The 14,554-nt window shown below is 37.2% G+C and overlaps 1 protein-coding gene across 1 annotated transcript in view; it reads left to right on the top strand.

The window, feature by feature from the left end:
• Window positions 1-14,554, top strand: part of FRMPD1 (FERM and PDZ domain containing 1) — a 108,141-nt gene that overhangs the window by 51,065 nt on the left and 42,522 nt on the right. The window contains exon 2 of the mRNA XM_010847084.1: window positions 8,600-8,704. Within this exon, the coding sequence (XP_010845386.1) occupies window positions 8,604-8,704 (101 nt within the window). The 5' untranslated portion in view covers window positions 8,600-8,603. The remainder of the gene's footprint in view (window positions 1-8,599; window positions 8,705-14,554) is intronic.

The raw sequence follows: 14,554 nt of genomic DNA, 5'->3' as shown, positions 1-14,554 counted from the left end.
ACTAAGATCATGGCATCTGGTCCCATCACTTCATGGCAAATAGATGGGGAAACAGTGGAAACAGTGGCTGACTTTATTTTGGGGGGCTCCATAATCACGGCAGATGGTGACTGCAGCCATGAAATTAAAAGACGCTTACTCCTTGGAAGGAAAGTTATGACCAACCTAGACAGCATATTAAAAAGCAGAGACATTACTTTGCCAACAAAGGTCGGTCTAGTCAAGGCTATGGTTTTTCCAGTAGTCAGGTATGGATGTGAGAATTGTAATATAAAGAAAACTGAGCATCGAAGAATTGATGCTTTTGAACTGTGGTGTTGGAAAAGACTCTTGAGGGCCCCTTGGACTGCAAGGAGATCCAACCAGTCCATCCTAAAGGAGATCAGTCCTGGGTGTTCATCGGAAGGACTGATGTTGAAGCTGAAACTCCAATACTTTGGCCACCTGAAGCAAAGAGCTAACTCATTTGAAAAGACCCTGATGCTTATAAAGATTGAGGGCAGGAGGAGAAGGGGACGACAGAGGATGAGATGGTTGGATGGCATCACCAACTCAGTGCACATGGGTTTGGGTGGACTCCAGGAGTTGATAGACAGGGAGGCCTGGCATGCTGGGGTTCATGGGGTCACAAAGAGTTGGACATGACTGAGCGACTCAACTGAACTGATAGTATAATTCTGTAATCTATAGAATCTATAATCTATAATTCAACCTAGAGATTGAAAATTATTTTCCTTCAGAGATTTGAAGGCGTGGCTTCAATGTCCTCCGGCCTCTGTTTTTCCCGAGAAGTCTAATGCCATTTTTGTTCTCAGTTTTTCGTGTGTGATCCATTTTTTTTCCTCCCAAAGCTTTGAAGATGTTCTGTTTCTAGTTTCTGAAATTTTACAATGTCATTTCTTGATGTGGGTATTTTTTCATTAATTATGCTGGGTAATTAGTAAACATTCTTAATCTGGAAATAAGCTTCTAAGGCAAACGTTATTGACTTATTTAACAATTTCCTTATCTCCATTTCCTTTACTCTCTCCTTACAGAACTCATGGTGGATGAATTTTGGACGTCCTGGATTGTTAACTATACATATCTATTTTTTTCTTTTTACCCTGTCTTTGGCTCTTGGTTACTTTTTCTATATTTTATTGACTACATTTCTCAACTTTTTAACTGAATTTTTATTCCAGCTATTTTATTTTTAGTTTCCAGATTTATGTTCTCTGATTATTCTTTTTCAAAGAAAATTCTCTTCTTGTTTCATAGATGTAACATCTTATCTTTTTGAGGATTTGAATTGTAGATTAACATTTTTTCTTATTTCCTGCATTGTCTCTGTTAGAGTTCCATTTGTTTTGATCTTTTTAAAATAGTATAGGTTTCCTCAAATATCTATTCATGTGTAAGAGTGAAGCATTAAAAGCAATTGGATGGGGCAGGTCATCGACAATATGTATGCATGGTCAGGGCATTGAGATTATCAAAGAATGAAAAGAGATCTGAGATGTTTTGGGAAAAAAACCAAAATGATTGGAAGCTTTGTGTGATGGATGGATGGAGCCCACTGACAGGACACTGACAGATTTCAAGCCAGGGTGATCTGGCAGCAAGTTACCAGAAGTATCACTATCTAAAGGTCTTTTCTCTGGTGCTCTTTAGTTCTCCAGAAAAAGATCTCTTGTCTCTTTGGATGTAAATTCCTAGCTGCCTGGATTCTGGGAACTGGGCAAAGGAGTTCTTGTCATTTAGTAAGAAGAATTTTTCTTAATCCTTCTATTTCATTCCCATATCCTGTGTTGTGCCTGGTCTCCACAAATCTGCAGCCTCTCATGTTTGATTCGCTAAAGAACAAGTCTTTTTCCCCCAGAAGGCTAGCGAAGGGATGGTTGTCTAGGCAGGTAGTAGGATGGGGCCTGTGAATATAGTTGCTGCTTTATACAGACATTTCATGTTTTCAGCCCTATTCTTCATCCCTGCTTTCTCCCATACCTGCTGCCTCTAATTCCTGAGCCATCAAATGGCAAATCAGCCTGTTTTCCATCAGAGTCTCTTTCTGCAAGCACACTGGTTTCTGTTTCCTTTGCTCTGCTCAGTTACATCTCCTCCCAGCAGTTTATCTTCCAGACACTGTCAACATTGCTCATCTATGGTCTTCTCTATTCTATGGGTTTATTTCCTTTATTGTAATTTGTAAGATTTAGAAAAGAGAAGAAAGATTAAGACATTGTTTCAATTCACCAACTTTAACCAGAAATCTCTCACTTTTATAATTATAAAAAGTGAGCTGTGTAGAACTGAAGATAGTATTCAGGTCTGCTGTCCCCATAGGAAAAAAGCTAGACTGACACATCCCTTGATCCAAATGGAATTTATTTTTGGTTGCAGTCTATGCTTTATACCCATTAATTTGTATTTAGCTGCCATTTGATGAAAAATGATGTCTCCGTGTTTCCAAAGTGATGAGTTTGGGTGTCCTGCTTTCATTTTTATATGAAAATGGTTAGTGCACTCCTAGTAGAGATTCCATTATTATTCTGTAGATTCTGATAGGTTCTAGTTGCTAATATTTTATTTGGGATATTTACTTTGATAATTGTAAGGGAGATGGTATTTCTGCCTTATCGTACTATGTTTATCAGAATTGGTATCAATGTTATAATGACTGTTTAAAAAATTTTGGAAGCTTTCTTTTTTTTTTAATGCTCTTCAATACCTGGCATAGCATTGGGGGAAATAAACTAAGCTGGCTAAAAGCAATGTGATATCCTAGATTGAATCCTAGAACAGAAAAGAAGCATAAATGGAAAAGCTGATGAAATCTGAATAAAATCTACAGCCTAGCTAATATTAGTGTACCAATGTTAATTGCTTAGTGTTGACAAAGTTACAATGATTATGTAAGATGCTAACATTAGGGAAAGCTGAATGAAGGGTGTAATGGAATTCTCTGTATTATCTTTGCGGCCTTTGTGTTCATCTAAAATTATTCCAAAATTTAAAGTTTATATTTAAAGTAAAACAAAGATCGTAAGGGTGAGCTATGTCTTATAAATTTGTGAGAGTTCACCTTTGAACCTATTTACCCGGGAATTTTTTTTTTCTTTTCTTTTTTTTTCCCTATTTATTTATTTTTAGAGGCTAATTACTTTACAATATTGTATTGGTTTTGCCATACATTGACATGAATCCACCATGGGTGTACATCTGTTCCCCATCCTGAACCACCCCCCACCTCCCTCCCCATCCCATCCCTCTGGGTCATCCCAGTGCACCAGCCCTGAGCACCCTGTATCATGCATCGAACCTGGACTAGCAATCCGTTTCACATATGATAATATACATGTTTCAATGCCATACTCCCAAACCATCCCACCCTCTTCCACAGAGTCCCAAAGACTGTTCTATACATCGGTGTCTCTTTTGCTGTCTCGCACACAGGGTTATTGTTATCATCTTTCTAAATTCCATATATATGCGTTAGTATACTGTATTGGTGTTTTTCTTTCTGGCTTACTTCACTCTGTATAATAGGTTCCAGTTTCATCCATCTCATTAGAACTGATTCAAATGTATTCTTTTTAATGGCTGAGTAATACTCCATTGTGTATATGTACCACAGGTTTCTTATCCATTCATCTGATGATGGACATCTAGGTTGCTTCCATGTCCTGGCTATTATAAACAGTGCTGTGATGAACATTGGGGGTACATGTGTCTCTTTCAATTCTGGTTTCTTTGGTTTGTATGCCCAGCAGTGGGATTGCTGGGTCATATGGCAGTTCTATTTCCAGTTTTTTAAGGAATCTCCACACTGTTCTCCATAGTGGCTGTACTAGTTTGCATTCCCACCAACAGTGTAAGAGGGTTCCCTTTTCTCCACACCTTCTCTAGCATTTATTGCTTGTAGACTTTTGGATCGCAGCCATTCTGACTGGCGTGAAATGGTACCTCCTAGTGGTTTTGATTTGCATTTCTCTAATAATGAGTGATGTTGAGCATCTTTTCATGTGTTTGTTAGCCATCTGTATGTCTTCTTTGGAGAAATGTCTGTTTAGTTCTTTGGCCCATTTTTTGATTGGGTCATTTATTTTTCTGGAATTGAGCTGCAGGAGTTGCTTGTGTATTTTTGAGATTAATTCTTTGTCAGTTGCTTCATTTTCTATTATTTTCTCCCATTCTGAAGGCTGTCTTTTCACCTTGCTTATAGTTTCCTTTGTTGTGCAAGAGCTTTTAATTTTAATTAGGTCCCATTTGCTTATTTTTGCTTTTATTTCCAATATTCTGGGAGGTGGGTCATATGTTGGAGAGTGTTTTGCCTATGTTCTCCTCTAGGAGTTTTATAGTTTCTGGCCTTACCTTTAGATCTTTAATCCATTTTGAGTTTATTTTGGGGTATGGCGTTAGAAGTGTTCTAGTTTCATTTTCTTACAAGTCATTGACCAGTTTTCCTAGCACCACTTGTTAAAGAGATTGTCTTTTCTCCATTGTATATTCTTGCCTCTTTTGTCAAAGATAAGGTGTCCATAGGTGCATGAATTTATCTCTGGGCTTTCTGTTTTGTTCCATTGATCTATACTTCTGTCTTTGTGCCAGTACATACTGTCTTGATGACTGTGGTTTTGTAGTAGAGCCTGAAGTCAGGCAGGTTGACTCCTCCAGTTCCATTCTTCTTTCTCAAGATTGCTTTGGCTATTTGAGGTTTTTTGTATTTCCATACAAATTGTGAAATTATTTGTTCTAGTTCTGTGAAAAATACCATTGGTAGCTTGATAGGGATTGCATTGAATCTATAGATTGCTTTGGGTAGTATACTCATTTTCACTATATTGATTTTTCTGCTCCATGAACACGGTATATTTCTCCATCTATTGTGTCCTCTTTGATTTCTTTCATCAGTGTTTTATAGTTTTATATATATAGATCTTTTGTTTTTTTAGGTAGATATATTCATAAGTATTTTATTCTTTTCATTGCAATGGTGAATGGAATTATTTCCTTAATTTCTCTTTCTGTTTTCTCATTGTTAGTGTATAGGAATTCAAGGGATTTCTGTGTGTTGATTTTATATCCTGTAACTTTACTATATTCATTAATTAGCTGTAGTAATTTTCTGGTGGAGTCTTTAGGGTTTTCTATGTATTGGATCATGTCATCTGCAAACAGTGAGAGTTTTACTTCTTCTTTTCCAATCTGGATTCCTTTTATTTCTTTTTCTGCTCTGATTGCTGTGGCCAAAACTTCCAAAACTATGTTGAATAGTAGTGGTGAGAGTGAGCACCCTTATCTTGTTCCTGACTTTAAGGGAAATTCTTTCAGTTTTTCACCATTGAGGATAATGTTTGCTATGGGTTTGTCATATATAGCTTTTATTATGTTGAGGTATGTTCCTTCTATTCCTGCTTTCGGGAGGGTTTTTATCATAAATGCATGTTGAATTTTGTCAAAGGCTTTCTCTGCATCTCTTGAGATAATCATATGGTTTTTATTTTTCAATTTGTTAATGTGATGTATTACATTGATTGATTTGAGGATATTGAAGAATCCTTGCATCCCTGGGATAAAGCCCACTTGGTCATGATGTATGATCTTTTTAATATGTTGTTGGATTCTGTTTGCTAGAATTTTGTTAAGGGTTTTTGCATCTATGTTCATCAGTGATATTGGCCTGTAGTTTTCTTTTTTTGTAGCATCTTTGTCAGGTTTTGGTATTAGGGTGATGGTGGCCTCATAGAATGAGTTTGGAAGTTTACCTTCCTCTGCAATTTTCTGGAAGAGTTTGAGTAGGATAGGTGTTAGCTCTTCTCTAAATTTTTGGTAGAATTCAGCTGTGAAGCCTTCTGGCCCTGGGCTTTTGTTTGCTGGAAGATTTCTGATTACAGTTTCAATTTCTGTGCTTGTGTTGGGTCTGTTAAGATTGTCCATTTGTTCCTGGTCCAGTTTTGGAAAGTTGTACTTTTCTAAGAATTTGTCCATTTCTTCCAAGTTGTCCATTTTATTGGCATATAGTTGCTGATAATAGTCTCTTATGATCCTTTGTATTTCTGTGTTGTCTGTTGCGATCTCTCCATTTTCATTTCTAATTTCGTTGATTTGATTTTTCTCCCTTTGTTTCTTGATGAGTCTAGCTAATGGTTTGTCAGTTTTATTTAACTTCTCAAAGAACCAGCTTTTGGCTTTGTTAATTTTTGCTATGGTCTCTTTTGTTTCTTTTGCATTTATTTCTGCCCTAATTTTTAAGATTTCTTTCCTTCTACTAACCTTGGGGTTCTTCATTTCTTCCTTTTCTAGTTGCTTTAGGTATAGAGTTAGGTTATTCATTTGACTTTTTTCTTGTTTCTTGAGGTAAGCCTGTATAGCTATGAACCTTCCCCTTAGCACTGCTTTTATAGTGTCCCATAGGTTTGGGTTGTTGTGTTTTCATTTTCATTCATTTCTATGCATATTTTGATTTCTTCTGTGGTTTGTTGGTTATTCAGCAGTGTGTTGTTCAGCCTCGATATATTGCAATTTTTAATATTTATTCTCCTATAATTGACATCTAATCTTACTGTATTGTGGTCTGAAAAGATGCTTGGAATTATGTCAATTTTTTGAATTTACCAAGGCTATCCTGGAGAAGGTTCCATGTGCACTTGAGAAAAAGGTGAAATTCATTGTTTTGGGGTGAAATGTCCTATAGATATCAATTAGGTCTAACCAGTCTATTGTATCATTTGAAGTTTGTGTTTCATTGTTAATTTTCTGTGTAGTTGATCTATCCATAGGTGTGAGTGGGGTGTTAAAGTCTCCCACTATTATTGTGTTATTATTAATTTTACCTTTCATACTTGTTAACATTTGTCTTACATATTGTGGTGCTCCTATGTTGGGTGTATATATATTTATAATTGTTATATCTTCTTCTTGGACTGATCCTTTGATCATTATGTAGTGTCCTTCTTTGTCTCTTTTCACACAGCCTTTGTTTTAAAGTCTATTTTATCTGAGTATTGCTACTCCTGTTTTCTTTTGGTCTCTATTTGCATGGAATAGCTTTTTTTTTTAATATTTAAAGTAAAACAAATAAAAACCATAAGGGTGAGCTATGTCTTATAAATTTGTGAGAGTTCACTTTTGAGCCTATTGCCCAGAATGTTTTTTGAGTGTAGCTCTTTAACAACTTTCTCTTCTGTGGTAATTGTCTTTTAGACATTCTGTCTCTTCTAGGGTCATCTCATATCATTTATATTTCCCTTGAAAACCATCTAGTTATTAAGTTTTTCAAAGGTATTTATGTATTGTTAAGCAACATAATCTCTTGTAATTAAAAAAATTTTTTTTCTGTATCCATGGTTATTTCCCAGTGTCATGTATTATTTTGTATGGGTATTTATTGGATTGTGAAATTAACTTTATCAGTTGAGACAGTATTTTAAGAAATATAAAATTATATATTGTTTTAGGAAACTTTAATCTCAAGCATATATACTGTTTTTCTTGGTAACCTGATAATATCTATCAAAGCACAAATGCATGTAAATTTTGACCTCGCAATTCAATATCTGGAAACTTAACCAAATATATAATTGCATATGTACAGAAGTGATATTTGTACAACATAACTCGTTGCAATATTACAATAGAGAGATTGGCAATAACCCAAATGTCTATCAAGGGAAGACTACTTCTTAAATTAGAGTACATTCATACAGTGTAATACTCAGAGGCTGTCAAAAGGAATGAGGAGGCATTCTTTGTATTAATGTGAAAAGATAGTGATGAAGAAAGCTTGGTGTGGAACAATGTGTGTGGTGTACTATCCTTTGTGTTAAGAAGAGGATACATAAAATCTATATTTGTATTTGCTTGTTCAGGCATACAGAAACTCTGGAAAGACAGATATCTCAAGTGGGAAAACTGATTATGTATCAGTATGGGAACTGAGTGGATGGGGTTAGGGAAGAGGAGAGCGGAGACCTTTCACTGTATATCTTTTTTTATTTTTATGGTAAGAACACACTTAACATGAGATCTACCCTCTTAACAAATTTTTAAGTGCTCAATACAGTAACTGTATATCTTTTTCTTTTTTTAAATCTTGGGTTTGAATTATACAAATTCAGAATTACCTGTTCAAAAATTAGATATAAAATGCTAAGCAAAAAAAAAAAAACCAGCACTCAGACGAGTGGGCACAATGTGATTAAAATGATTCCATCTCCATGTAGTTCCCGATGCAGTCAAAACCAAGTTGTGCTGTCCAGGGATGCACACAGAGTTGAGGTGGGAGGGCAGCGTCATAGAAAGTGTGTCTCTGACAGTGGGTCATAGTCACAGTTTGAGAAGCCTTACTTACATTTCCCAATCCTTATCTTTAACCACTGAAGAAATAAAGCCAGTCTGTGTATCACAAGACTGTGGGCTCTTTAGGGCAGAGGGCTGCTAAAGTTGTCCACTCTGTGCACCCTGAGCACCTGTGTGTGTTAATTTCAGATACAAAGAAAGCCCTGGTTATTTGATCAGCGTGTCTTAAAATTGGCAAACATAGGAAGCATCACGGTGATCTGTTAGAATCCTCTTCCAAGTATTTTGGTTAGCTTCTTAAGAAAACTCTTCTTCTTTTTAGGTAAATGGAAGAGCTGGAGACCAGCTTATTCCAGACACGGAAAGCACACAGAATAGAACAAATGGTGGCAAGATGGCTCCGGCGCTCCCGGGACAGCTCGGCCCGGTAAGACTCCTGGGCTGGCAGAGATTTCTGTCTGTAAGGGTTCAGTGTTCCCGTGGGAGGAGGTTTTGCAGTCTTGGCAGCGCCTGGGGATCACTGTCTCCTGCTTGCTTTGTTCTTACATCCTGTGAGGGGAGAAGTGTAAATGGGTCAGCAATTTTGCTGGAGTGCCTTTCTCTCTGTCCCTTTCCAATTCCTCCCCTCTGCATCCTTCAACAGGCACTCACAGACATAGAGTCAGTCACCCCAAACTCATGCCCACATTTATAGAGACACACATTCACACACAGAGACATATGCACACTCATACCCACATACTTGCAGCCATGTGCCTATATGCTCTGAAACACACACCCACACACACAGTTTTGAATACACACTCACACATGCTCACTGTTTCTGTCTGTCTCACACACACCCCTTGTCTTAGTACTTGATGTCAGGCAATCTGCTGTTTATACTCTTTCCCCGTCTTTGTTTCCAGCAGCTGTTCCTTCCTTGCAGTCCCTATTTCATTCTAAACAAAATGAAATGAAATCAAATACAGATCTGATTTGACTGCTACAAGAGAACTTAAAATATGTTCTGTTTGAAAGCGCTCATTTTCCATCTCAGATTTCCTGTCTGGCCCTGACATGGAGATGAAATATCACGTGTCAGGTGTTTCTGATACACATACTCTTCCAAAGGAACTGGGAACAGCTGTCCTGTTGCCGAGCAGTAAACTTGCTCAGAGCTGCACTGCCCTGTGTCCAAGTGCTCGGGTCCTCGCACACTGCAATAGGATGAGGTTGGGAGGACTAGCCCCATTTCACAGATGAAACCCTGAGGTTCAGGGAGTATCTCGTTCACAGCCATCCGCACCCGCTCTGCTCTGAAATGTTCTCTGGGTCGTCATCTCCTATAGGACGAGTTCAAACATTTTTGGTTGGATATTCAAGGCTCTCTATGATCAACCCACAATCTGTTACAGCTGTCTGTCTTACTCTTCTGCTTCATTCACATCATACTCCAGCTGAAATGACCTACTCGCTGTTCCCCGATCCAAGCACCCAACTTCCCCTTCCACCACCTAGACCTGGGTTCCTGTGCCACATCCCTTCCTCCCATCTCCATGTGTCTAGACCCCACTCACAGTTCAGGGTCTGGCTGAAATGCTGGGTCTTCCATGAAGTGTTCCACAGTCCACAGCCAGAATTCATCTCTCCCAAGGGGTCCCATAGTATTTAGTTTGTAGCATCAGCATTGTGCTTCTCCCGATGTGTTCAGCTTAAATTTGAGCACATCCCTTTTCTTTCTTCTGAGCTTCTATACAAGCTCAGTGGAAGGCAGGGAAAGTAGTCAGCCTCACCTCATAGCCCCGATTGAGTTCCAGGAGACTGCAAGGACTCAGGTAGTGCTTGGTGAATAAATGGGAAAAGTCCTAGGTACATTGTTTTCTGAAGTGGGTTCTGCAAAACCTAATTGTGTGTGGTGTGTGTGTGATGCAACCTATATCCGATTCCTACCCACCCACTCTTGGTAATTCATAGTGCGTTTTGGCACATTAAAGGCTCTGAGAAGTCCTGCAGAAAAAGACCTGTGTAACTTTGACTTGGCCTTACCTGAATATTTTCCCATGTAACTCTCTAATATCTAGCTTCTCTCAGAGTGTAAATAAAAGGCAACATCTAGGAAGTTTTTTTTCCTCATCTATTTTGAGATATGTTTCACATAACATAAAATTTACCCATTTAAAAATGTACAGATTTATTTAGTGTATATACAGTATATATTTAGTGTATATATAAAATTTTGCAACAATCTACCACAATCTAATTTTAGAATACTTTCGATGCCCCCAAAAGAAATCCCATACCCATTAACAGTCATTCCGTATTTGCCCCTCCCCCAGCTCTAGACAACCACTCATCTACTTTCTGTTTCTCTAGATTTGTCTGTTCTGGATATTTCCTGTGAATAGAATCATACAATATATTGTTTTTGTGACTGCCTTCTTTCACTTAGTGTAATGTGTTTGAGGTTCATCCATGTTATAATATGCATCGGTGTGCATTCCTTTTATTTAAAACCTTTTTATTTTGTGTTGGAGTATAGTGGATTAACAATGTTATAGTGGTTTCAGATGGAGAGCAAAGCAACTCAGCCATACATATACATGTATCCATTCTCCCCCAAAACCCTTCCCACCTAGGCTGCCACATAGCGTTGAGTAGAGTTCCCTGTTAGTTATCCATCTTAAATATAGCAGTGTGTACCTGTCCATCCCACACTCCCTAACTATCTATTCCCCCATCCTCCGCCCCCCGCCCACTGCTGCTGCAACTGTAAGTTCATTCTCTTAAGTCTGTCAGTGTGTTTCAGTTTTATAAATAAGTTCATTTGTATCATGTTTTTTTAGATTCCTCATATAAGGGATGTCATATGATGTTTCTACTTCTCTGTCTAACTTACTTCACTCAGTATGACAGTTTTTATTGTTGCTCAGTTGTGACCGATTCTGTGACCCTATGGACTGCAGCACTCCAGGCCTTACTGTCCTTCACTGTCTCCTGGAGCCTGCTCAAACTCATGCCTATTGAGTCCGTGATGCCATCTAACCATCTTGTCCTCTGTCGTCCCCTTCTCCTCCTGTCTTCAATCTTTCCCATCATCTGGGTCTTTTCTAATGACAATTTTAAGGTCCACATCCATATTGCTGCAAATGATATTATTTCATTCTTTGTGATGGCTGAGTAATATTCGACTGTAAATATGTACTGCCCCTCCTTTATGCAGTCCTCTGTTAATGAACATTTAGGTTACTTCCATATCTTGGCTGTCGTAAACAGTGTTTGCATTCCTTTTTATTGCCAAATAATATTCTATTATGGTATATATTCTTTGTCCATCAGTTAATGTACACTTGAGTTGTTTCCACTTGGGAGCTATTGTGAATAATGCTACTATAAACGTTTCTTATTTGAACATATGTTTTCATTTCTCTTGGGTTTATACTTGAATTAGAATAGCTGGGTCATATAGCAGCTTGATGTTGAAGCTTTGGAGGAACTGCCAGGCTGTTTTCCAAAGCATTTCCACCACCAGGATATGAGGGTTCCAGTGTCTGCACACCTTTGGCAACAGTTATTATCTGCTATTTTTTATTATAAACATCCTAGTGGGTGTGAAGTGGTATCTCATTATGGTTTTGATCTGTATTTTCCTGATAGCTAATGATGTTGAGCATCTTTCCATGAATTTAGTAGGAAGTTTGTTTTCCAAGTGCTTTAGAAAGAGAAGAAAAAGAGGGAGTGATTCCTAGAAGTGTCCATGGAAGGCATTATTTCTGTGTTTCTAGGATAAATCACTGGAGAAGGCAATGGCACCCCACTCCAGTACTCTTGCCTGGAAAATCCCATGGACGGAGGAGCCTGGTGGGCTGCCGTCTATGGGGTCGCACAGAGTCAGACACGACTGAAGCGACTTAGCAGCAGCAGCAGGATAAATCACATGTAGTCTTATTGAAATTGTTTCTCATCTCTAATCCTGCAACCTTGATTCAAGCTGGGTTCTTCTGTCTTCAGGTTAGTTGAAAATGGTCAAGAATTGAAAAGCATAATTTGTTTTCCTGAAGTAGAGTAAATGGTACCACCTTCCACAGAATTGCTTAACCAAGAGACCTGTGAGTCATCCTGAATTTTCCTCTCTCTCATACTCTGTATCTACCCCATCAGCAACTTTTGTCAGTTCATCCTCAAACGTATCTCCACTCTGTCCACCTCTCTGTCCCAAGAGGGCATTGCCATAGTCACTCACTCTGTCTCTGCTCCACCCTGAAGCCAGAGTGAGCTTTTCAAAATACACACTGCTCCTGTCCCACATGCTCGCTTCTGGCTCCACCCCATCCCAAACCATTCAGTGACCACCTGCCACCATGCCATAGCCTACAAGTCCCTTTACAATCGCGTCCTGATTTCATGTCTTCATCTTGTTCCTCCTACTTCCTTGCCACAGTTTATAACAATATATCCATTTGTTTGCTTGTTCTTTGCCTAACCCCCTACCTGCTTAATATATGACTCTTCTCCCCCAACCCTCCTGCCACATATAAGACCAAAGACCGTAACTATCTTGTCTAAAAAGTATCTTTAGCCCTAGAAGAATGCATACATAGAATGAAGTAGATATTCAATAAATTTTTATTGATTAAGGGCTTTCACAGTCAGGGACTATATTACTTATTTTTATTTATTTAAAATATATCTAAATTTTGCATTGTTTCTTCTTCCAAATGGAATTTTTGATGATTAACAGTTTTAAAATGCATAAAAACTTTTAAATAAAGACTGGAAATTCTACAGATAGAATAGAAAACCAATTAGATGTAGGATTTAGCATTTGAGTACTAACATTGGCTCTGCATTTCCTGATAGCCAGGTCAAGAAATGAAAAAAATACATTGAAGTGTTTTTTATAGTCCAGAGAAAAGGAAACAGAAATTAATCTGCAGTCATAAGTTTACATGCATCTTTTAACAATCCTGCTATCTTTTCAGACCTTTAAAAGCTTCTACTCGTTTCAGCTGGTTGTACTTACTTAATTATAATTGCCATTTTTTCCATAAAGTTAAATTTTATCTCTAACACTAATTGAACTGTCTAGGAATAAATTAGTCAAAAATAACAATTTCCATTTCCAAACATTATTAAACAAATTTATAATTTTTATGAACTTGGGTAATATTAGAGCTTTATAAGGCATCTTAAAATGGTTTTTTCTGGGGAAGAGTGTCAACTTTCAAAGTTACTTTGATTTCTTCAATTTTAAATGAGTGGACAATCCCTAGTCAAATTCAGATAGTGGCACTCAGTTTGAATGTCTGTGTGTGCGTGCTTGGGTAGGGTGGAAGCTTAGTGATACCAATAATTGTAGAAATGCAAAATTACTCAGATATTATTAAGATGACTGCTATTTTACCACTTAATTTCACATTCCAATATAAAAATAACATTTACAGTATCAGTGCTCTTTTAGAAATAGCTAACCCCCTCGAATAGTCTCTGTAGCATGTTTTGAATTTCTGTAAAAATAGTGTAATAGAAACCACTTAATAAAAGCTATAACATAGTGACATTACATTATAAACTAATTTTTAACCATTTTACTTTGTACTAAATTGTCATCTTCTTTACCACTTTCTATAACTAGGGAGGTGATAAACTGAGATGAGAAGGACATGTTATAGAATACTTTTTTGCTTGATTATACCATTTTTTGTCTCCTACAATTTTTGATTTTTATATAGTTAAATGATAATCTCTTGATGATTTCTTTGATTTGTTCAAAGCTTAGAAAATCCTTACCCAATAATTAATTAATTAATTTTCAATTTGATAGTTTAAGGTATTTTATATTTTAAGTTTTTACTTTGGTGTTTATTTTAGTACAGGCTGTGAAATAAAGATCTAGCTTGGTTTTTTCCAAAGTAAGTAGTATTTGCATCACCATTAACTGTGAATAACCTTTCCTTTCTTCACTGACTTATGGTCTCATTTTATCATATATGAAATTGCTGTGTCTGTGGGCGAAAACTTGTATCTCTTCCTAGGCTAGCTATTCTGTTTAATTGATCTAACTGCCTTCTTTCACACACCTGTATTAAAACTATTTATATTTATTGTCTGTTAAACTAGACTTTTGTTCTCTTCATTTGCCATTTTATATTCTTATCTGCCTTTTCCATGTGAGCTTTAGAATAATTTTATTGTATGATTGAAACAATTTTGTGTAAGATTTACTGAATTCTCTTATGTGTAATCTAGAAATGTTGGTTTTATAGGTAAAAACTTAAAAAAATCTAAGGAGTTTGAT

The sequence above is a fragment of the Bison bison genome, unplaced genomic scaffold (assembly GCF_000754665.1).
Source record: "Bison bison bison isolate TAMUID 2011002044 unplaced genomic scaffold, Bison_UMD1.0 scf7180017864243, whole genome shotgun sequence".
NCBI classification, from domain to species: domain Eukaryota; kingdom Metazoa; phylum Chordata; class Mammalia; order Artiodactyla; family Bovidae; genus Bison; species Bison bison.
The sequence above is the reverse complement of the archived record's forward strand: the minus strand, read 5'-3'. Positions and strand labels throughout refer to the sequence as shown.